The 22,154-nt window shown below is 44.1% G+C and overlaps 1 protein-coding gene across 14 annotated transcripts in view; it reads right to left on the bottom strand.

Annotated features, from left to right (window-relative positions):
- C2H8orf88 (chromosome 2 C8orf88 homolog) overlaps window positions 1-22,154 on the bottom strand; it is a 129,778-nt gene that overhangs the window by 95,895 nt on the left and 11,729 nt on the right. For all 14 annotated transcript variants that reach the window (XM_045007724.1, XM_045007735.1, XM_045007734.1 and 11 more), the window contains 3 exons: window positions 16,825-16,901; window positions 5,180-5,264; window positions 3,366-3,472 (listed from right to left, as the gene is read on the bottom strand). In XM_045007724.1, coding sequence (XP_044863659.1) covers window positions 3,366-3,472; window positions 5,180-5,264; window positions 16,825-16,901 — 269 coding nt within the window. The remainder of the gene's footprint in view (window positions 1-3,365; window positions 3,473-5,179; window positions 5,265-16,824; window positions 16,902-22,154) is intronic.

Raw genomic sequence — 22,154 nt, 5'->3', positions numbered from 1 at the left:
CTAAAGTGAAATCCCTGCAAGTTGCGTGGGCCTTTTTTAAAGACACCATAATAGAGACCCAACTTCAATGTATACCCCAAATTAAGAAAAACAGTAAAAGAACTAAAAAAGAGCCACCGTGGCTTAACAACCATGTAAAAGAAGCAGTGAGAGATAAAAAGACTTCCTTTAAAAAGTGGAAGTCAAATCCTAGTGAGGCAAATAGAAAGGAGCACAAACACTGCCAACTTAAGTGCAAGAGTGTAATAAGAAAAGCCAAAGAGGAGTTTGAAGAATGGCTAGCCAAAAACTCCAAAGGTAATAACAAAATGTTTTTAAGTACATCAGAAGCAGGAAGCCTGCTAAACAACCAGTGGGGCACCTTGACGATGAAAATACAAAAGGAGCGCTTAAAGATGATAAAGTCATTGCGGAGAAACTAAATGGATTCTTTGCTTCAGTCTTCACGGCTGAGGATGTTAGGGAGATTCCCAAACCTGAGCTGGCTTTTGTAGGTGACAAATCTGAGGAACTGTCACAGATTGAAGTATCACTAGAGGAGGTTTTGGAATTAATTGATAAACTCAACATTAACAAGTCACCGGGACCAGATGGCATTCACCCAAGAGTTCTGAAAGAACTCAAATGTGAAGTTGCGGAACTATTAACTAAGGTTTGTAACCTGTCCTTTAAATCGGCTTCGGTACCCAATGACTGGAAGTTAGCTAATGTAACCCCAATATTTAAAAAGGGCTCTAGGGGTGATCCCGGCAATTACAGACCGGTAAGTCTAATGTCGGTACCGGGCAAATTAGTTGAAACAATAGTAAAGAATAAAATTGTCAGACACATAGAAAAACAAACTCTTGAGCAATAGTCAACATGGTTTCTGTAAAGGGAAATCGTGTCTTACTAATCTATTAGAGTTCTTTGAAGGGGTCAATAAACATGTGGACAAGGGGGATCCGGTGGACATAGTGTACTTAGATTTCCAGAAAGCCTTTGACAAGGTCCCTCACCAAAGGCTCTTACGTAAATTAAGCTGTCATGGGATAAAAGGAAAGGTCCTTTCATGGACTGAGAACTGGTTAAAGGACAGGGAACAAAGGGTAGGAATTAATGGTAAATTCTCAGAATGGAGAGGGGTAACTAGTGGTGTTCCCCAAGGGTCAGTCCTAGGACCAATCCTATTCAATTTATTCATAAATGATCTGGAGAAAGGGTTAAACAGTGAGGTGGCAAAGTTTGCAGATGATACTAAACTACTCAAGATAGTTAAGACCAAAGCAGATTGTGAAGAACTTCAAAAAGATCTCACAAAACTAAGTGATTGGGCAACAAAATGGCAAATGAAATTTAATGTGGATAAATGTAAAGTAATGCACATTGGAAAAAATAACCCCAACTATACATACAACATGATGGGGGCTAATTTAGCTACAACGAGTCAGGAAAAAGATCTTGGAGTTATCGTGGATAATTCTCTGAAGATGTCCACGCAGTGTGCAGAGGCGGTCAAAAAAGCAAACAGGATGTTAGGAATCATTAAAAAGGGGATAGAGAATAAGACTGAGAAGATATTATTACCCTTATATAAATCCATGGTACACCCACATCTCGAATACTGTGTACAGATGTGGTCTCCTCACCCCAAAAAAGATATTCTAGCACTAGAAAAGGTTCAGAAAAGAGCAACTAAAATGATTAGGGGTTTAGAGAGGGTCCCATATGAGGAAAGATTAAAGAGGCTAGGACTCTTCAGTTTGGAAAAGAGAAGACTAAGGGGGGACATGATAGAGGTATATAAAATCATGAGTGATGTTGAGAAAGTGGATAAGGAAAAGTTATTTACTTATTCCCATAATACAAGAACTAGGGGTCACCAAATGAAATTAATAGGCAGCAGGTTTAAAACAAATAAAAGGAAGTTCTTCTTCACGCAGCGCACAGTCAACTTGTGGAACTCCTTACCTGAGGAGGTTGTGAAGGCTAGGACTATAACAATGTTTAAAAGGGGACTGGATAAATTCATGGTGGCTAAGTCCATAAATGGCTATTAGCCAGGATGGGTAAGAATGGTGTCCCTAGCCTCTGTACGTCAGAGGATGGAGATGGATGGCAGGAGAGAGATCACTTGATCACTGCCTGTTAGGTTCACTCCCTCAGGGGCACCTGGCATTGGCCACTGTTGGTAGACAGATACTGGGCTAGATGGACCTTTGGTCTGACCCGGTACGGCCTTTCTTATGTTCTTATCTCCATGTTCTTAAAAAATATCCCATTGTAGTACTGGATGGTTTCTTAAATAGAATGGCCACAGCATTCTCTAGGGAGGATGTGAAAAATCCATTCCTCCTCTATTGTAGCACAAATTCATTTGGCATCCAGAGAGTTTCCCCAGCTCCTGGTGTGAAGGTGGCACTCCCAGATGTACTGCTCATCACCCACTTCTTCTCCAACAGGCACAGAATAAGCTGAATTTATGCAGGAATACTGACCATCAGAGCAGAGCAGGTGTTAATTCATGGGTTTAATGCTAAGGGAATGCGTACTTGCTCTACACTCCAAGAGGGTGGTATATTAAGGCATTAAGGCTATGTCAGAGGTAGGTATTATTACTATTAATATTATTATTTAAAGGTGTTGGATACCTTGAGAAAGATGGTCTATCCTGATTTGTACAAGACTTTCTTCTTGAATGCCATTTATACCAGTTTAAGGTGGCGTTTGTTCCTTGTATCTGAGGTTACCAAGAAAAAGTTTGGGTTCTTAAACCCTGGATTCATTCTCACAAAAACATGGCCAATTCATTGTTTGTAAATGGGGAAAGCGTTTGTAATGGAAAGTTTGCTCCAGGCCAAAAATGGAGAGAGAGAAATATTCAGTACGAGTAAATAATGACTACAAAAAAATATGTGAGAATTTGGGAGTTGAGAAATCCCCAAATTACAACCCTTTTAGATCAAACCTAGGTCATGCAAGTTTAAGACTGACTTTTTTTTTAAGTTGCCAACAGCAAGAAGAGATTAAAGTATACCACACCAAACTGAAGATATATTTGATAGCTATTAAGAAGGAAAGCTGAAGCAACATAGCTAAGAAGCCAAGTACAGTACATTTAAACAAGGTTAAGAGCTGAGCCATTGTTAAGAGGCAACAAAGGAACTGACAGCTGGAAGCACTATGGAGCACCGTAGTTATTCTGTCATGATAAAATGCCAATCCACCTGGGGACTCAAGGTGCTACAGTAATAATGTTATTACTCCATCATGTACCTCTGCAAACAGATTTTTTTAAAGTTAAACTTTGCTCAATCAACACTGACAGTTGGCAACCTGCAAGACTGCTTTTCACTGCTTGGTTTAAATTGCAAGAATACACTTACTGGTTTTTCAAGTACAATAGGATGATCAGGAAGAAATTCCGGCTTCTTTTGAGAGAGCGAAACACTTGAAAGCTTCAAGAGGAAATCTCTGCTGTATTTAATTCTTTCTGCAAGCACAGGATTATACACCAACAGATTACTATAAAGTTATTTGTTAAACTATGATATTTGCAAAGCAGCTTAAATGCTGTCATTTCCCAATTTTTGAGTGCTTGACTTTTCTAAGAGCTTTTTGTGTGAAAAGGGTGCACTTTGTGTGCATGTGCAATATACACCTACTCTTAAATCAGTGGTTTTGGAAGGACTAGCTGCTTCAGGTCATTACTAGTGAACTACGAAGTATTTCATGTATAGATCACCAGTTTGAATCCAATACCGCTCAGAAGAATTTGAAGTTACTGCTAAAAATGGATGTTTCAGGGTTCCTATACAAAATGAATTTGGTGGGTCTCAGTTCTAGATCTTACACCAAACTCCCATAATTTGCACTAACTAGCATACTGTGCAGAGACACCCAGAACTAGCCATAGAGACTGATCTACCTGTTAATGCTAAGGGAAATTCCTCCAGATCAGTGTTAAGACATGCGCTCAGGGCAGTATGTGTAATAAGCTTTCCCTGCAGATAAACTGAGGGAACCAGGGCAACCAAGCTGATGCCGTAAACCAGCATGAATTTAAGAGATGAACTTACATGCAACCTTGCAAACGGGTAAGTGTAATGAGCTAGTTCACATGAGTGTAATGCATGAAGCTGCACAAATCTTGATAGCTATGCTTAGGGCTTGTCTAACTGGGATTTTGTTTTGTACTGTTATGGCTACACTAAATTGCATTGGTGCAAACTTACCACATCTGTGCTAGTCAGCTATTGCACCAATATAGCTATACCATACAAGCCCTTAAACCCAAACATGCCTCCCAATGGAGTTTTTCTGTAGTTATGGCAAGGTCAGATGACACTACCAGAGTTTTAAGTTTGCTGTACTACTTTTACATCAAAGTAGCAAGGTTCCAAAAGCCTGTCTCCTTCGCATAGCCCAATCCACATATGGGAGGAAAGCATCACTTCTAAGCAAAGACTGCTATCTAGAACAAGCATATGTACCTTTTCAGAGTTCACATTTTCCCCGTTACCTTGGAAGCTGGTAATTCAAACATTGATCTACATATAAACAAAATACTCCTGAGGGCATTCTGCACCAAAAAAAAAAAAATTCTGTGCACACTATTTTAAAATTCTGCACATTTTGTCAAATAAATGTGGAGGCTCCAACATAGCATTGGGGAGCACAGGCCACTGGCTGCACCGAGATAGGAGATCACTGTGCAGCTTCCCACAGGACACGGACTCAGTGGTGAGGCTGCACCCAACCCAACACAGCGCAAGGACCAGGCCTGCCCCAATAATACCCCAGGGCCCTGCCTCTCCATGTCAGGTGCACCAGGTGTGGGCAGGTAGGATCCAAGTGTGGAGGGGCTTAGTGTGGGGGGATCTAGGAGTGGGTTGAGAGGGTTCTGTGTGGGACAATCTGGGTGCAGGCAGCTCAATGGGAGATCTGAGTGCAGGGTAGGAACCACCAGCCAGGTTTTCCCCAGTCCCACCCCCTGCCCCACAGTGATTTACCTCTCTGCTGGCTGCCCTGGGAACCCAAAACATGCTGCTGGAGAGGGTCACATGACTGCTCTTGTGGCTTTCCTTTGCTTCCCCGTCAGAAAGTCATTTTTCTGCAGGGAAGCAAAGAAATCTGTGGGGGACAAAGTCCGTTCATGTGCAGTGGCACAGAATACCCCCAATAGTAAAACAAAGCTTACTTTTCTTGGTTTCAGACTCCTGGCACTCTGATTGACTAGGGATCACAGTTTGATTTAAGACCTGCATTCCAGTAGCCTCATACCACTAAAACAAGAAGAGAAGAACATGCAATTTATTCAGGTTTCATAAGAGTTTCCAAAAATGCATCATCAAATCCTGGAATTTCCTTCTGACAAACTGAAATGAAAAAAAAAGCAAAAAGTTATATTGTTTCAAGTAAATCTGCAGTGATTAGTTTCAATACAATAGTCAAGTTTGCTTTTATGGTTATGAAGGTCATGGACAATCCATGTAAGGTCATGGATTATGGTTATGAAGGTCATGGACAATCCAAAGCATGGTGTAATTCTGGAATTTGTTCCCTTATCAGTAAGGTAGGTTTTGGAGGGATGGGCTTTCTTCCCTCCAGGGTACACTCCCTGCTAGTGTAACCCACTCACCTCCTGGGTGTGGTATTTTGTCCCATCTAGTGGCACTGAGATCATGAGACAGAGACAGAGGCACAGAATGAGTCTGCTCTACATCCTTAGCTAAGAGTCAGTTGGCTTTTAGCTCATGCTGTAGAGGTTCATGCACTAAGCTCTAGAGGTCCCAGATTCGATCCTGCCCGCCAAGAACCGGGGTCTGTTGGCATTACACTAGTTCTTCACAGCCAACACATTTAAAATTGGCTTATTCTAATCATTGTTCATTTTTAACTCAGTTTCAGTCAGTGACACCTATGCAGGACTCATGAAGATACTATAGGCACAACTGAAAGACAGGGTTGCACAGATGAAACTGAGGCAGTGTCTACTCTGGCCTATAATTCACAACCGGCGCAGCTCCACCATTGCTGCCAGTAGTGGAAGCTATAGCATAGAGCAGAGCAGGAGCTGCACTGCTGGAGAAGTACAGCTATGAAGTAGACTAGCCTCAAGAACCTGTAGAATTTTTACTACTGGTGTTAGTGACTATATATAATAACTAGAGCCTTCCAAATTCACAGTCCATTTTGGCATGGAGGATTTTAAAAAATCATAAATTTCATGATTTCAGCTATTTAAATCTGCAGTTTCACAGTGTTGTAATTGTAGGGGTCCTGACCCAAAAAAGGAGTTGGGGGTGGGGGTTGCAAAGTAATTGCAGGTGGGGTTGTGGTGCTATCCTTACTTCTGCGCTACTGCTGGTGACAGCACTGCCTTCAGGGCTGGGAAGTCAGAGAGCGATGGCTGTTGGCTGGAAGCCCAGCTCTGAAGGCAGAGCTGCTGGCAGCAGCAGCGCAGAAGTAAGGATGGCATGGCATGGTATTGTCACCCTTCTGCACTGCTGCCTGCAGAGCTGGGCCCTGGCATGGTATGGTATTGTCACTCTTACTTCTGCACGGCTGCTGGCTGGGTGCTGCCTTCAGAGCCGGCCAACAGCCGCCCTCTCCGGCCGCCCAGGTCTGAAGGCAGTGCAGAAATAAGGGTGGCAATACCGTGACCTCCCCTCCCTCCAATAACCTTGCAACCCCCCCTGAAATTCCCTTTTGGGTCAAGACCCCCAATTTGAGAAACACTAGTCTCCCCTGTTAAATCTGTATAGTACAGGATAAAAGCACACAAGACCAGATTTCACAGGGAGAGACCAGATTTCATGGTCCATAGTGTGTTTTTCATGGCCATGAATTTGGTAGGGCCCTAACAATAACAAACCAGCTTTATTCTGCTCCCACACTGGAATTTACAGAACTGGAAGTTAGAAGAAACATTTCCTTGGAAACTGAGCACATTTGAGACTACAATCTTTTAAACACAAAGATGGAACCCTCTGGTGCCATTTTAGAATTACTTTTCAGGTAAGAACCACAATTAGCGGCATTTTTTAGCAGAGCAGTTAAGAAGTGTTATTTCTGTAGGGTGGAAGGTAGGGGGGGAAAAAAGAGGAGAGAAGGAAAGTCTTTTTTCTAAAGGGGAGGATGGAAAGTCATGTTTAAATCTAAACCACCAAGACATGGACTTAAGTCTTCCCTCCTAAGAAGGATCTCTGTAACCAGAATACCAACTCCAGAACTGAACAGTCTAAGCCTGGGTATCTTCATCTGCAACATCGTTGGAATGCATGTGTGTAGGAGACTACCCCATCCTCCAATAAATTGCTGGATCTCAGCCCCCTCCCCGCCAGTGGCTTCGCAATTTGGCTGAGGGCCTTTTGCTTCATTCTGAGTAAAGTTTGCAAAGAACAATCATTACTTTTTTTTTTTTTGCATCTGCCTTTACTTTAGAAGGTGCACTGCTGCTGCCTGTACAGTCTTCTGCCTTATTATGGTGACTATCTGACCCTGATACAGAGTTTCAGTAGCCTAGCTTAAAGTAGTATTATCTAGACCACATGTGGAACATCAACATTCTGCCAAAAAAAAGTTCTTAATGCAGAGTTAAAGTTTCTGAAATCTCAGTTATTAATGTTCCAATTCTAACTTAAAACAGATGGCGTATTCTTCAAAGGGAATCATTCCAGAGATGGGGGCTGTAATTCATTATCACTATAGACAAGCTGCAGATGGGTAGCTTTTGCAGCCTTATGGATCTACCCTACAGAATTCCTCCTATAAAGAGTGTTGAGGCCCAGATATTGGGGTATATTGTGATTATGCTACACACTAGATTCTGGCCCTAAGGCCAGCATAAGTAGTTACTGAAAGGCCTCCTTGTTTAAATAATCATCCTGTGGCACAGACGCTCTTATGATGCAAATGTAGTGAAAAGTAGCCAGAGCACAGGGGGCAAGATCCGAGCATCCAGACTCCTTGATGATCCTTAGGACTGTTGGTAGGCATTATAACAGAGCAGCCTTCTGGCTACACCATTTTAAGCAAGAGGATGGGACAGGACACAGCCAAGCGACCTTCCATGAGTGCAGAGACTACCCTAGCACCTACCTCTATAAACCACACTATGTGGTCCTCGGCTGTAGCCAAACATCTAGATCAGGGGTCCCCAACGCAGTGCCCGTGGGCACCATGGCGCCTGGAGCGTCTAAGTGCACCTGTGTACTGGCCAGCGGACGAGCATCCACCGAAATGCCGCCGACAAGCTGCGTCATCCAGAGGTATCACCGACAAAATACCGCCGATTTTCAGCGGTATTTGAGCGGCTATGCCTCTGGATGACGCTACTTGTCAGCGGCACTTTGGTGGTGATGCCTATTGACGTTGCAGCTTTTCGGCGGAGTTTCAGTGGATGCTCGTCTGCCGCCAAAGTCCTCCGTGGCTCGTCGTCTGGCGCCCGCCAGACAAAAAAAGGTTGAGGACCACTGATCTAGATTGATAGAAAGTTCCAGGAGGTCATAGTTTGTCTCTAATACTGCCAACAAGAATAGAATGTGCAAGAGAAGAAGTTTCGTGCTTGTATTTGTTTGTCCAAAACTATACATTGTGATGGACCCATGCATCGTGACACATATCCCTATACGTGATCAAGGCTGAACATTCTAAAGCAGTTGATTCCTCCAACTCAGACAAGAGAATGTAGGCTCTTTTAGTGTTTAATTATCCATTGATTTCGCAGCAACAGGTGAAGACACTGTAGTGTTTACAATCAACCTTGTACAAATAAAAATTAGAAAAATAAACAAATCTTCAAACTCAGGGGGCAAAAAAGGTGAGATGGCCACTCATCTTTCCTAACAAGTATCTTTAGATAACAGCAATTATGTGAATGATCCTCACCAGCATGGCTGAGTAAAGTCCATTAAAAAGCCATTTTTGGTTGAAGAACTAGTAAGAACACTGACTTCTAATACAGCAGATTTAGGGTATATCTACACTACGAAATTAGGTCATATTTATAGAAGTTGATTTTTTAGAAAGTGATTTTATATAGTCGATTGTGTGTGTCCCCACTAAGCGCATTAAGTCGGCGGAGTGTGTCCACAGTACCAAGGCTAGCGTTGACTTTCGGAGCGTTGCACTGTGGGAAGCTATCCCACAGTTCCCGCAGTCTCTGCTGCCCATTGGAATTCTGGGTTGAGCTCCCAATGTCTGACGGGGCAAAAAACACTGTCGCGGGTGGTTTTGGTTACATGTCATCAGTCGCCTCTTCCTCCTTGAAAGCAACAGCAGACAATCATTTCATGCCTTTTTTCCATGCGGGTGCCATACTGCTTTCAGCAGATGGTGCAGTAGGACTGCTAACCGACGTCATCAAACGACCGCTTCCGCTGCCTCTCTGCTCTGGCTGCAGACGGTGCAGTAGGTCTGCAAAACTGGTCATCCAACCACTGCTTCCCCTGCAACTCCGCTCTCCTGTGGACACCATACCATGGCAAGCATGGAGCCCGTTCAGATCACTGTGGCAGTTATGAGCATTTTAAACACCTTGCACTTTATCCTGCAGTATATGCAGAACGAGAACCTGCAAAAGCAGGCGAAGAGGCGATGGCAGCGTGGTGACGAGAGTGATGAGGACATGGACACAGACTTCTCTCAAAGCATGGGCCCTGGCAATTTGGACATCATGGTGGTAATGGGGCAGGTTCATGCCGTGGAACGCCAACTCTGGGCCCAGGAAGCAAGCACAGACTGATGGGACAGCATAGTATTGCGGGTCTGGGAAAATTCCCCGTGGCTGCGAAACTTTTGCATGAGTAAGGGCATTTTCATGGAACTTTGTGACTTGCTTTCCCCTGCCCTGAAGCGCAAGAATACCAAGATGAGAGCAGTCCTCACAGTTGAGAAGCAAGTAGCAATAGCCCTCTGGAAGCTTGCAACACCAGACAGCTACCAGTCAGTCGGGAATCAATTTGGAGTGGGCAAATCTACTGTGGGGGCTGCTGTGATCCAAGTAGCCAATGCAATCACTGAGCTGCTGCTATCAAGGGTAGTGACTCTGGGAAATGTGCAGATCATAGTGGATGGCTTTCCTGCAATGGGATTCCCTAACTGTGGTGGGGCGATAGACGGAACCCATATCCCTATCTTGGGACCGGACCACCAAGGCAGCCAGTACATAAACTGCAAGGGGTACTTTTCAATGGTGCTGCAAGCACTGGTGGATCACAAGGGACGTTTCACCAACATCAACGTGGGATGGCCAGGAAGGGTTCATGGACACTCGCATCTTCAGGAACTCTGGCCTGTCTGAACAGCTGCAGCAAGGGACTTACTTTCCAGACCAGAAAATAACCATGGGGGGGGGGGGAAAGATGTTGAAATGCCTATAGTTATCCTTGGGGACCCAGCCTACCTTTTAATGCCATGGCTCATGAAGCTGTACACAGGCAGCCTGGACAATAGTCAGGTGCTGTTCAACTATAGCCTGAGCAAGTGCAGAATGGTGGTAGAATGTGCATTTGGACGTTTAAAAGCGCACTGGCGCAGTTTACTGACTCAGACCTCAGCGAAACCAATATTCCCATAGTTATTGCTGCTTGCTGTGTGCTCCACAATCTCTGTGAGAGTAAGGGGGAAGATGTTTATGGCAGAGTGGGAGGTTGAGGCAAATCACCTGGCCACTGATTATGTGCAGCCAGACACCAGGGCGATTAGAAGAGCAAAGCAGGGCATGTTGTGCATCAGAGAAGCTTTGAAAACCAGTTTCATGACTGGCCAGGCTTCGGTGTGACAGTTCTGTTTGTTTCTCCTCGATGAAAACCCACCCCCGTGGTTCACTCTACTTCCCTGGAAGCCAACTGCGCTCCCCTTCCTTCCCCTCCCCGCTTCGATCACCACTTGCAGAGGCAATAACGTCATTGTTGTTTCAAATTCATGCATTCTTTATTAATTTGTCACACAAATAGGGGGATAACTGCCAAGGCAGCCCGGGAGGGGTGGGGGAGGAGGGAAGCACCGGGTGGGGTGGTGAAGGACAAGGAGACACTGCACTTCAAAACTTATTGAATGCCAGCCTTCTGTTCCTTAGGCAGTCCTCTGGGGTGGAGTGGTTGGGTGCCTGAAGGTCCCCGCCCCTCGCGTTCTTGGGCATCTGGGTGAGGAAGCTACGGAACTTGGGGAGGAGGGTGGTTGCTTACACAGGGGCTGCAGCAGCAGTCTGTGTTCCTACTGCCTATCCTGCACCTCAACCAGACGTCGAAGCATAACAGTTTGATCCTCCAGTAGCCTCAGCATTGCATCCTGCCTCCTCTCATCACACTGCCGCCACCTATCCTCTTGCTCCAGCCATCTATCCTCTCGCACATCCCTCCTGTTCTCATGTTCATTTTGTGCTTCCCTGGACTCTGACACTGTCTGCCTCTAAGCATTCTGCTGGACTCTTTCAGTGCGGGAGGACTGCATGAGCTCAGAGAACATTTAATCACGAGTGCGTTTTATTCGCCTTATCATCTGTGCTAGCCTCTCGGACGGAAATGATAGGGGGAGCGTTGAAACATTTGCAGTTGCGGGAGGAAAAAAAGGGAGAGTAGCATTTTAGAGAACAATGGGTAGACTCTTTGACGGTGAACCAAGCTGTTAACATTACATAGCACATGTGCTTTCTTTACAAGGTCGCATTTTGCCTCCTATATTGAGGGCCTGATGGTTTGGTGTGAGAGATCATACACGCAGATCCGGGCAACAGAATTCAGCTTGCAGGCAGCCATGGCAAGCCAGAGTCTTTTGGCTTCTTTAACCTTCATAACATGTGGGAATGGTTTCAAACAGCAGCGCCCTCATTTCGCATACCAAGCACCCGTTCGGTTGGCCATTTAAAATGGGTTGGGCCATTTAAAAAGAGGGGCTGCATTTTTCAGGTTAACGTGCAGCACAAACCCAACTAAACCACCCAATTCTCTGGGATGAGTGCTTCACCCTCTCCCCACAGCGTGGCTAACCGTGGGGATGATTTCTTTTCAGCCACGGGCAAACAACCCAGCAGGAATGGCTGTCTCTGAATGTCCCCTTAATAAAATTCCCCTTTTTCAACCAGGTGACCATGAATGATATCACTCTCCTAAGGATAACACAGAGAGATAAAGAACAGATGTTGCTTGAATGCCAGCAAACACCAGAACCATACACTGCCATGCTTTCTTATGCAGTGATCCCAAACTACGTGCTACTGGCCTGGCGTGGTAAAGTGTCCTACCATGGAGGACACAATAAGGCTGCCCTCCCCAGAAACCTTTTGCAAAGGCTTTGGGAGTACCTTCATGAGAGCTTCATTGAGATGTCCCTGGAGGATTTCTGCTCCATTCCCAGACATGTTAACAGACTTTTCCAGTAGCTGTACTGGCCGCGAATGCATCCCAAGTCTTCAGGACAAATTAATCATTAAACATGCTTGCTTTTAAACCATGCATTATATTTACAATGGTAAACTCACCAGAGGTCCCTTCTCCGCCTTCAAAATCCGGGAGCCCAGGTTGGGAGGGTACTGTCTCCAGGGTGATAAACAGTTCCTGGCTGTCAAGGAGAAGGGTTTCTCTGCTTGCCTGCTGTGCGCTATCTTCCTCGTCCCCAAAATCCTCATCCCTGTTGCGCGAGACTCCCTTGCAGGAGTCCATGTAGGGGCGGGGTAGTTGTAGGGCACCCCCTAGAATTGCATGCAGCTCACCATAGAAGTGGCATGTCTGGGGCTCTGACCCGGAGCAGCCGTTTGCCTCTCTGGTTTTTTGGTAGGCTTGCCTGAGCTCCTTAAGTTTCACGCGGCACTGCTGCAGGTCCCTGTTATAGCCTCTGTCCTTCATGCCCTTGGAGATTTTTTTCAAATATTTTGGAATTTCGTCTTTTGGAATTGAGTTCTGATAGCATGGATTCGTCTCCCTATATGATGATCAGATTCAGTACCTCCCATTGGGTCCATGCTTGAGCTCTTTTGAGATTCTGGTACTCCATGGTCACCTCTGCTGATGAGATCTGCACAGTCACCTGTGCTGATCAGCTTGCCACACTGGCCAAACAAGAAATGAAATTCAAGAGTTCGCAGGGCTTTTTCTGTCTACTTGGCCAGTGCATCCGAGTTGAGAGTGCTGTCCAGAGCGGTCACAATGGAGCACTCTGGGATAGCTCCAGGAGGCCAATATCGTCGAATTGCATCCACACTACCCCAAATTCAACCCGGCAATGTCGATTTCAGTGCTAATCCCCTCGTCGGGGAGGAATACAGAAATCGATTTTAAGAGCCCTTTATAAGTTGACAAAAATGGCTTCGTTGTGTGAATTGTTGCAGGGTTAAATCGATCTAATGCTGCTAAATTCGACCTAAACTCGTAGTGTAGACCAGGGCTAAGACAGACACAGCTACACAAATGAACCTTCTAAAACTAGGCAGAAGCACTAAGGAGTTCCTAGATTTCTCTTCTAAGGCAGCAAAAGACAGCTTTAGAACTTTGAGCTCATTAAAATGTGCCTTGTTGAGGCACAAGGCACAGACTGTAGAGGGTGTAGTGTTTTCAGCCACATCTTTAGAGACGAGATTCTTTGAAATGTGATAATAGTATCTCTGAATTCTTGGCTACACACAAATGAGTTTGTTAGGACCAGAATTCTAGGACAAATCTTTTCCTTCTGTCAGTCTACCTTTTGAAGTAAGCTAGTAAATCTTCTTCCAGACAAGGCAATAGAAAAATGCAAGGCTCTTCTAATTTGGAAGCCATATTTTGGAAGACGTTCACATTGGCCACAGCAGAAGCATGTGCCTGTGCATCATACTGTATTCCACGACCACCCAAAAAAAACCCCAAGATACTCCTCAGCAAAAATACTTGCACACATCTAGAATAGCTCATGTTGCTGCTGACTAGATGTTAAACTAGCACTGCACAATTCTAGTCCGTATCATACTGCTGCTGTCATTACTATGGCATGCAAGAGCACAGTAACAAATGAAACAATGTCCTTTGTAGATTAAAAATCATGTACATATGAAAAGTCTAGAAGAATGCAACAGCGTGATTACTGAGCACTCATCTGCTGCTGCTAGTGTGGCTCAGAAAAGACTGCTTGACTATTGCCAACCACCTTTATGCACATCACCTTGTATTAAGATGACTGTGTAATGAAGCAGTGAACTATGAACCTGATAGCCATATTTTTAACCTCAGAACTATACCTGAATTTTGATTTCCAAATACGTACATTTGTTTATTTAGCCATAAAATAAAGTCTGAGTGTGACGGGGCTCCACTCACCACACTGGTGCATCCTGCTGGCTGTCTTGGGAATTAGTGCTGCAGGTCAATATGCCTTCTCTTGATGGTGCCTCAACATCTGCTCCCGGACCCATGTCCTCCAAGGAACACAGCATCCTCTTCATGACACAGCACACAGCTGTGTCATGATCTGTGCTCCCTCCTTCCAGGGGCCCTGCAAGTCAATTGTCCTGCCACTTCCCCAGGGGCAAGTGGGGGAAAGGAAAGAGGAGACCCAGGCCCAACCACTACTCCAGGTCCCAACCCAGGGACCCTGTAGATGGCAGACATGTGCGAAGTCCCCTCCAAATCCTCAGTACATTCCCCTGGGCCACTTCCCCACAGTCCCAGCACCTTGCGGGGAGGGATAGCTCAGTGGTTTGAGCACTGACCTGCTAAACCCAGGGTTGTGAGTTCAGTCCTTGAGGGGGCCACTTAGGGATGTAGGGCAAAAGTCAGTACTTGGTCCTGCTAGTGAAGGCAGGGGGCTGGACTCAATGACCTTTCAGTTCTATGAGATATACCTATCTCCAATTATTATTATTTCTTAGCCCTTATCTCAGGGCCTCAGCACACCAGACCTAGCAGCCAGCCAGGAGCTCACTCTTGCTCCCCTATTCCTGCCCAGCATTGCTATGTCCAGGGTGCTAGCTTCCTTCCACCTACAAGGCACCCAGTCCTCTCTCCTTGAGCTCCAGGGTGTAACTGACTTTGCGCTGTCCTGCAGCTCTTTTTATATGGGCCGGCTGGGCCCTGATTCACTGCTCCTCGCATCCCCTCTCCTATTGGCTGCTTCTAACGCAGTCTCCCTAGGGCTCTAGTAACCCATTGCATGCCAGTGTGGGGCAGACGCCCCATCACACTGGGTACAATCACACTATTTTTAACTTGAATCCAACCATGTAGAGATGAAGTACCAGGCTCTAAATTCCCTCTAAGATTTAAAGAGAGATCGATTTGACCAACATATCTTGTAAAAACTATACACTCAACTGCTGTGAATAAAAGGCTTGGACTGGCAAGTTCTTTGAATTTACTCCTCCCCATAACTGATTTTGGATACCCATCCCTTTAAAGGAGATGCACTCCTCAACTCTAAAAGAGAGCGTAAAACCCCAAGAATCTATCTCCATGGACGATTCAGATGTAAAAAATCAGATGCCAAATTTTCAAAACTCAAGCTAGGCAATTGTGTGTCTGCAAGCCAGATACATGCCCATCTGCTATTATAATTACCATTTTTTTACAATGAAGCGTATGCACAGAAGTGAAGGCTCCAACAGATCAACCAGTATTGTAAAGTTGCTCAGGTAAGACTGGATTCAACAGCAGCTGTCCAAATAAGGGTCACCTTCCACCTGTGCTATGGGGATGGATTGAAAGAGGAAGTAGTCTGTAGATCTATGCAACGTTCTTTCAAGTAATTCCCAGGAAAGTGCACTAGAACAAGGAGTCGGTTTGACTTGCAAAATCTTTAGAGTGAGACTGTCTTTTCATTTTTTGTGTACAACACCTGAGACCGTGGGCCTCAAACCTTTATTATTGGCCTCTACTACAGTACAAATGAATAATCTACAGATTCTTGTCAATGTTTTGAGGCAGAAAGTAGAGATTAACCTAATCTATGGAAGGCAAAAGAAGTGGTGCCCAGACACTTGAGGTTCTTGAAGTTGTCACTGATTTATTACTGAAATCTTTCTGGGTCATTCAAGACACCAATGGTAGGCGCCAAGTAAGATTGGACATGATACATTCCAGATAGACAGCAACAGTGAGTTTTAGAAAAAGCATAATTTTGTATTGTTAAAATATCTGTTTTTACGTATATTTTAGTACAAGTTTTGTGATATGGGGTTCACGGTCATTGCTTGAGTGGGTAGTCAGTGTGAATTAGTATTGAAAAACCAGATGCAGAGTCAGAACAAAATAGAGGTTAAGAGTACAAAGAACAAGCACATTTTGCTGATCTTTCTAAGCTGGCCCTCAGAATGAGCTGAGAACACAATTACCCAATAAATACTATAGTCTGTCCTAAACACAGGAAACACAGCAAAAGTTCATCTAACAAACATTTAGGATGCATATTTGGAGGAAAGTTTTAATCCAAATTCTGTGAAGTTTGCTGCCTCAAATGTGTTAAACATATTTTCACATAAAAGGGAATATAAAAATTACTGCCACCACTTTGTAAGTATAACAAACATGATAAAACAGGTAGAAAAAAAAATGAGTAAATGACCGGTTATCTACACACAAGAAAGCTTGCAGAGAAGCCATATCTGCAAGTCCACATTGTCATTTATGGAGATGTACCGTCTACATCTTAGTGCACATGTGATGGAAGAATTTTTCTACCTCAAACTAAACATGAACATCTCCAAGACTGAACTGCTTAGTGTGCAATTCTAGAATGTCTCTCACTGGCAAAAGTATCTATTTCATTAACTAACAGATGGATTAATTGACAATTTATGGTAGTTTCATTACATTCATTTATAGATTTAGCCAGCCAATATCTTTCATTGGTGACTTGAGTCTTCATTTAAATGCTTACCCAGCTAACTTCACTACGTAAACATACTTGAGTGCTGCATGGAAATTCAGGTTGGAAGTTGAAAGTAATTGTTGAAGCTGTTGGAACAAGAGTAAGAATAAGCAAAAACAAAGCGTCCATTCAGAACATATCTTGAGACATTTGTCAAAAGGACTTTACACACCATCTGAGGACAATAATGAAGAAATGAACAAATAGTTTACCAGGGACTACTTGAATGCTTTGATTATGCTGCACCATGGGATACTGTCCCATTTCTTGCAGGATCTTAACAACGTAACACTATGGATTCTAAAATATGCTGTTATTTGGCTGCTATCCACAGTAGCACTGCTGCATTTCTCAATCCCTGCAACAGCTGTAATTTTGACAGTTCCCCCCGCACACACTCTTTACAAATGCTTAGTGATAATATTGTGTTCTCATTCTCACATCACAAATGTGAAACATTTCCCACTTAAATGCAATTTTAAAATTGCTATTTCTTTATGCTATCTACAATTATATCAATTTTCAAAGTGTTTGTAACAAATTGACATTTTTCAGTTACCACTGCAAAGAATGAGAAATACTCTAGTTGGACACAGTTTTTCAAAAGAGATGAATAATTAAACTCAACTCTATTCCACAGGAGAAGTTGGACTCTAAGAAGCAGAACAATTCTTTACAGGAAAAGAATCTTTTAACTGTCCTTTCTCTAAGGGCTTGGCTACACTTACAAATTTGCAGCGCTGCAGCAGGGTGTGAAAACACACCCTCTCCAGCGCTGCAAATTGCGGCGCTGCAAAGCGCCAGTGTGGTCAAAGCCCCAGCGCTGGAAGCGCGGCTCCCAGCGCTGTCCGTTATTCCCCACAGGGAGGTGGAGTACGGACAGCACTGGGAGAGCTCTCTCCCAGCGCTGGCGCTTTGACTACACTTAGCGCTTCAAAGCGCTGCCGCGGCAGCGCTTTGAAGTGCTAAGTGTAGCCACAGCCTTAGAGTGGAGTACTGGGCCTTTAAGAGGATGACAGGGCTTTGTGTGAACACACATTCCCTGCCTCCACTCCCCCTCCCCCTTAAACAGCACCATCATCAGTAGACAAGGACAGCTGATGATCCAGCCACTAGAGAGAGTAATTACTAAGCAGGTCACAATTATTTGTGGAATTTTTACAGCAACAGCTCTGGATTAATTTGTGTAGGTCTATACTTGTGACAGCATGAAGAGTAAACACACTGCACTCCCAAACATCAGTCTAAAAAGCAGTGTAGATGGAGAGGCACTGTTCAGGCGAGTAGAGTGCCCTACACACCTGAACCCTAGTGTATATACACCTTACATGTCTCTCTATATACCCAAGCAGCGACCCTCACATCTACACTGCGATTTTTAGCAGTGTAGTGTCTTGCTACCTCCCCACTGCCAGAGCTTTTCCCTGCTGCCTCCCCCTTCCGGAGTCTTCCACTGTGGCCTGTAGTTCCACATATACAGTACTACACGCTGCCACAAGTGTAGACAAGGTCTTTATTGTTCTACCACGCTGCTTGTTGGAAGTAAAAGCAAAATTTTAAATGAGAAATTCCAAATGACCATAAAGAAAAGGTTACTTACTATAATGGGCAACTGCAGATTCACACCCTGGCAATGCAGAGCTTCAGAACCCCTGAAAAAGTTCATGTCCCACCATTTCCCCTGCCTATCCAACTCAATTCCTTCCACCAAATCTCGGAATCCAATGCTTTGAAGTAGAAATCCAGGGAAAGGATAATGGCAGGTGAGTAGTGTTAAGTATGTAGTGGAAAACTCAGAGAAGGGTAACCTTCCTTAAGGTGCCCTCTGCCTATTCTCAGTGTGGGAGATTAGCTAGCTATGCAAATCCCAAAATGGTAGGGTGAGGAGTTCTAATGAAACAGACTGTTGAACTGCCCTCCAAAAGCAAGCATTAGCCTCTGATGCCAGCCTAGGAGAGTAATACTGAGTTAAAGTCAGGAGAAAACTCATATCTTAACAGATTTCCAACACAGAGAAGTTGTGAAGGCAAGCCATATGCTGCTTCAGTCCTAGCAGAGTGAACCTTAGTTCCATCAGGTACTGATACATTAGCTGAAGTGTAACAAGTGTGACAGAGTTCCTCCTCTACCTTGGTGGGTCCTGCGCTTATTGCTCAATTCTTCCTGTGTCTGATCAGAAGTTGGGAGGTTTGGGGGGAACCTGGGCCCGCCCTCTACTCCGGGTTCCAGCCCAGGGCCCTGTGGACTACAGCTGTCTAGGGTGCCTCCTGGTACAGCTGCGCGACAGCTACAACTCCCTGGGCTACTTCCCCATGGCCTCCTCCCACCACCTTCTTTATCCTCACCAGAGGACCTTTCTCCTGGTGCCTGATAATGCTTGTACTCCTCAGTCTTCCAGCAATATGTCTTCTCACTCTCAGCTCCTCTTGCTCCCAGCTCCTCGCATGCATGCCACAAACTGAAGTGAGGTCCTTTTTAAACTCAGGTGCCCTGATTAGCTAGCCTGTCTTAACTGATTCTAGCAGGTTCCTGATTACTCTAGTGCAGCCCCTGCTCTGGTCACTCAGGGAACAGAAAACTACTCATCCAGTGACCCGTATATTTGCCCTCTACCAGACTCCTGTACCCTACTAGTCTGGATCTGTCACCCAAGTTACAGTACATAACCTAATCCATTTAGAAGGACATTGTGTCAAAACGGAAACTCCTCTCACATTAATCCCCATGATCCACAGACTGTTTAAACAGTGTCTCTCAATGGCCAGTCCCTGAAATTTCCCTGACATAGTTTAGGAAGGCAGCAAGCCAGTCCCTGATATCAAAAATATGAGAAACACTGGGAGGAAATTCCTAAATGCCTTAGTCCTATCTGAATAGGAACTTAAAGCTCTTTTGACAGAGTATGGGGCACTGTGAAAGTTTTTGGGAAGAAAGGCATGAGATCAACAGTCTGGTTAAAGTGCATTTCAGATACTATTTTAGGGAGGAAATAAAACTGGTATAGGGATGAAGGATAGGTGCTAACTAGGGCCTGTTAGAGACCTGACCAGATCCAAGACCTCTAGCCTCACCTGGACCTGAAGAGCAGACCCTCAAAGCCTTTTCTCTGTTACAAGTGTGTTTTTAAACTGACTTTAGTTAAACCACTGCAAATTCTTGTGCGGACAATCTTGATCAATTTAAACCTGGTTTATAATCTTACTACTAATTTCAGCTAAATTGGTATCAGACAGATTTAACACTATTTAAGTGTGTCCACACAGGCAATTTCACTTAGGTAACTGAGGTAAATTAAAACACACACACACACAGTTTAAGTCACAGCAACTTGTGCTGAGAGACAGAATTTAGGGAGAAGGAGTTGCAAGCGTTCTTAACTAGGTTTCCAAGGAGTGTGTTTGGGGCTGGAGCGATCTGAGGGGATGAAATCAGTATTCCAAGCATCAGCCATTAGTTTGGCCTTCAAGTCACATCAATCATTGAGTATAGAAGAAAGGGACAAGAGACAGACTTCTTAAAATACAGCCTCCTGTGGTTCAGTATAGAAGACATCTGATGCTGTGCTCACCTCAGTCTGGAACAGTAACCATGCAGATTAAACTACTACTAAAGAACTAAATTACAGACAGTTTAGCAAGAGAGTCACCAAAACATGAGAGGTTCCTGTATCTGAAATTAGCTGCAATGAAGGAGAAACTAAGGCAGTTGGGGGATGGTTGTTTCCTAATTAACCTTGGCTATGAATGGCCAGTACTTCCCTCAAGCAGCCCCCAAACTGGCACTGCTTTGTAGAAAGTATCAAAACTCTGTCTCATCCAGAGGTGCATCCCACAAATATATACAGAGGCCACATCCAAGAAAAATTCATCTAGTTTTGGGGTTTTATTACAAACTGAGTTCAGGCCAAGTTCACAAAACTTTGCGAGCCTTCCAACAAGCCTAGTCCAAACTATGGTTTGACAGTTTTCATCTGGATTTGCTACGTGTTTTAGGATCTCATTCAAGCTCTAAGAATATATTTTTGCACGCATGCAAGCAAAGGCTAAAGTTCCCACAAGCTGTAACTGGATGACAGGGGACGGATCACTCAATAAACTGCCCTGGTCTGTTCATTCCCTCTTAAGCATCTGGCAACAGCCACTGTCAAAAAACAGAATACTGGGCTACATTGACCACTGGACAATCAAGATGCTAAAGGAGCACTCAAGAACAATAAAGGCCATTGCAGAGAAACTAAATGAATGTTTTGTATCAGTTTTGATGGCTGAGGCTGTGAGGGAGATTCCCAAAACCTGAGCCATTCTTTTAAGGTGACAAATCTGAGGAACTATCCCAGATTGAAGTGTCATTAGAGGAGGTTTTGGAACAAATTGATTAACTAATAAGTCACAGGACCAGATGGTATTCACCCAAGTGTTCTGAAGGAACTCAAATGTGAAATTGCAGAACTACCAACTGTGGTTGGTAACCTATCATTTAATCAGCTTCTGTACCAAATGACTGGAGGATCGCTAATGTGATACTAATTTTTTTAAAAGGGCTACAGAGGTGATCCCAGCAATTACAGGGCAGTAAGCCTCACTTAAGTACCGGGCAAAAAGGTAGAAACTATAGTAAAGAATAAAATTGTCAGACAAATAGATGAACATAATTTGTTGGGGAACAGTCAACATGTTTTTTGTAAAGGGAAATAATTCCTCACCAATCTACTAGAATTCTTTGAGGGGGTCAACAAGCATGTGGACAAGGGAGATCCAGTGAACATAGTGTACTTTGATTTTCAGAAAGCCTTTGACAAGGTCTCTCACCAAAGGCTCTTCAGCAAAATAAGCTGTCATGGGATAAAAGGGAAGGTTCTCTCATGGATCGGTAACTGATTAAGAGAGGAAACAAAGGGTAGAAATAAATGGTCAATTTTCAGAATGGAGAGGGGTAAATAGTGGTGTCCCCTAGGGGTCTGTACTGGACCAGTTCTCTTCAACATATTCATGAATGATCGGGAAAAGGGGGTAAATAGTGACGTGGTAAAATTTCCAGATGATACAAAACTACTCAACATAGTTAAGTCTAACGCAGACTATGAAGAGTTACAAAGGGATCTCACAAAACTGGGTGACTGGACAATAAAATGGCAGATGAAATTCAGTGTTGATAAATGCAAAGTAATGCATATTGGAAAACATAATCCCAACTATACATATAAAATGATGGGGGTCTAAATTAGCTGTTACCACTCAAGAAAGAGATCTCAGAGTCATTATGGATAGTTCTCTGAAAACATCCACTCAGTGTGCAGCAGCAGTCAAAAAAAGCAAACAGAACCTTGGGAAATACTAAGA

This window comes from Mauremys mutica, chromosome 2, assembly GCF_020497125.1.
Source record: "Mauremys mutica isolate MM-2020 ecotype Southern chromosome 2, ASM2049712v1, whole genome shotgun sequence".
Lineage (NCBI taxonomy): Eukaryota > Metazoa > Chordata > Testudines > Geoemydidae > Mauremys > Mauremys mutica.
The sequence above is the reverse complement of the archived record's forward strand: the minus strand, read 5'-3'. Positions and strand labels throughout refer to the sequence as shown.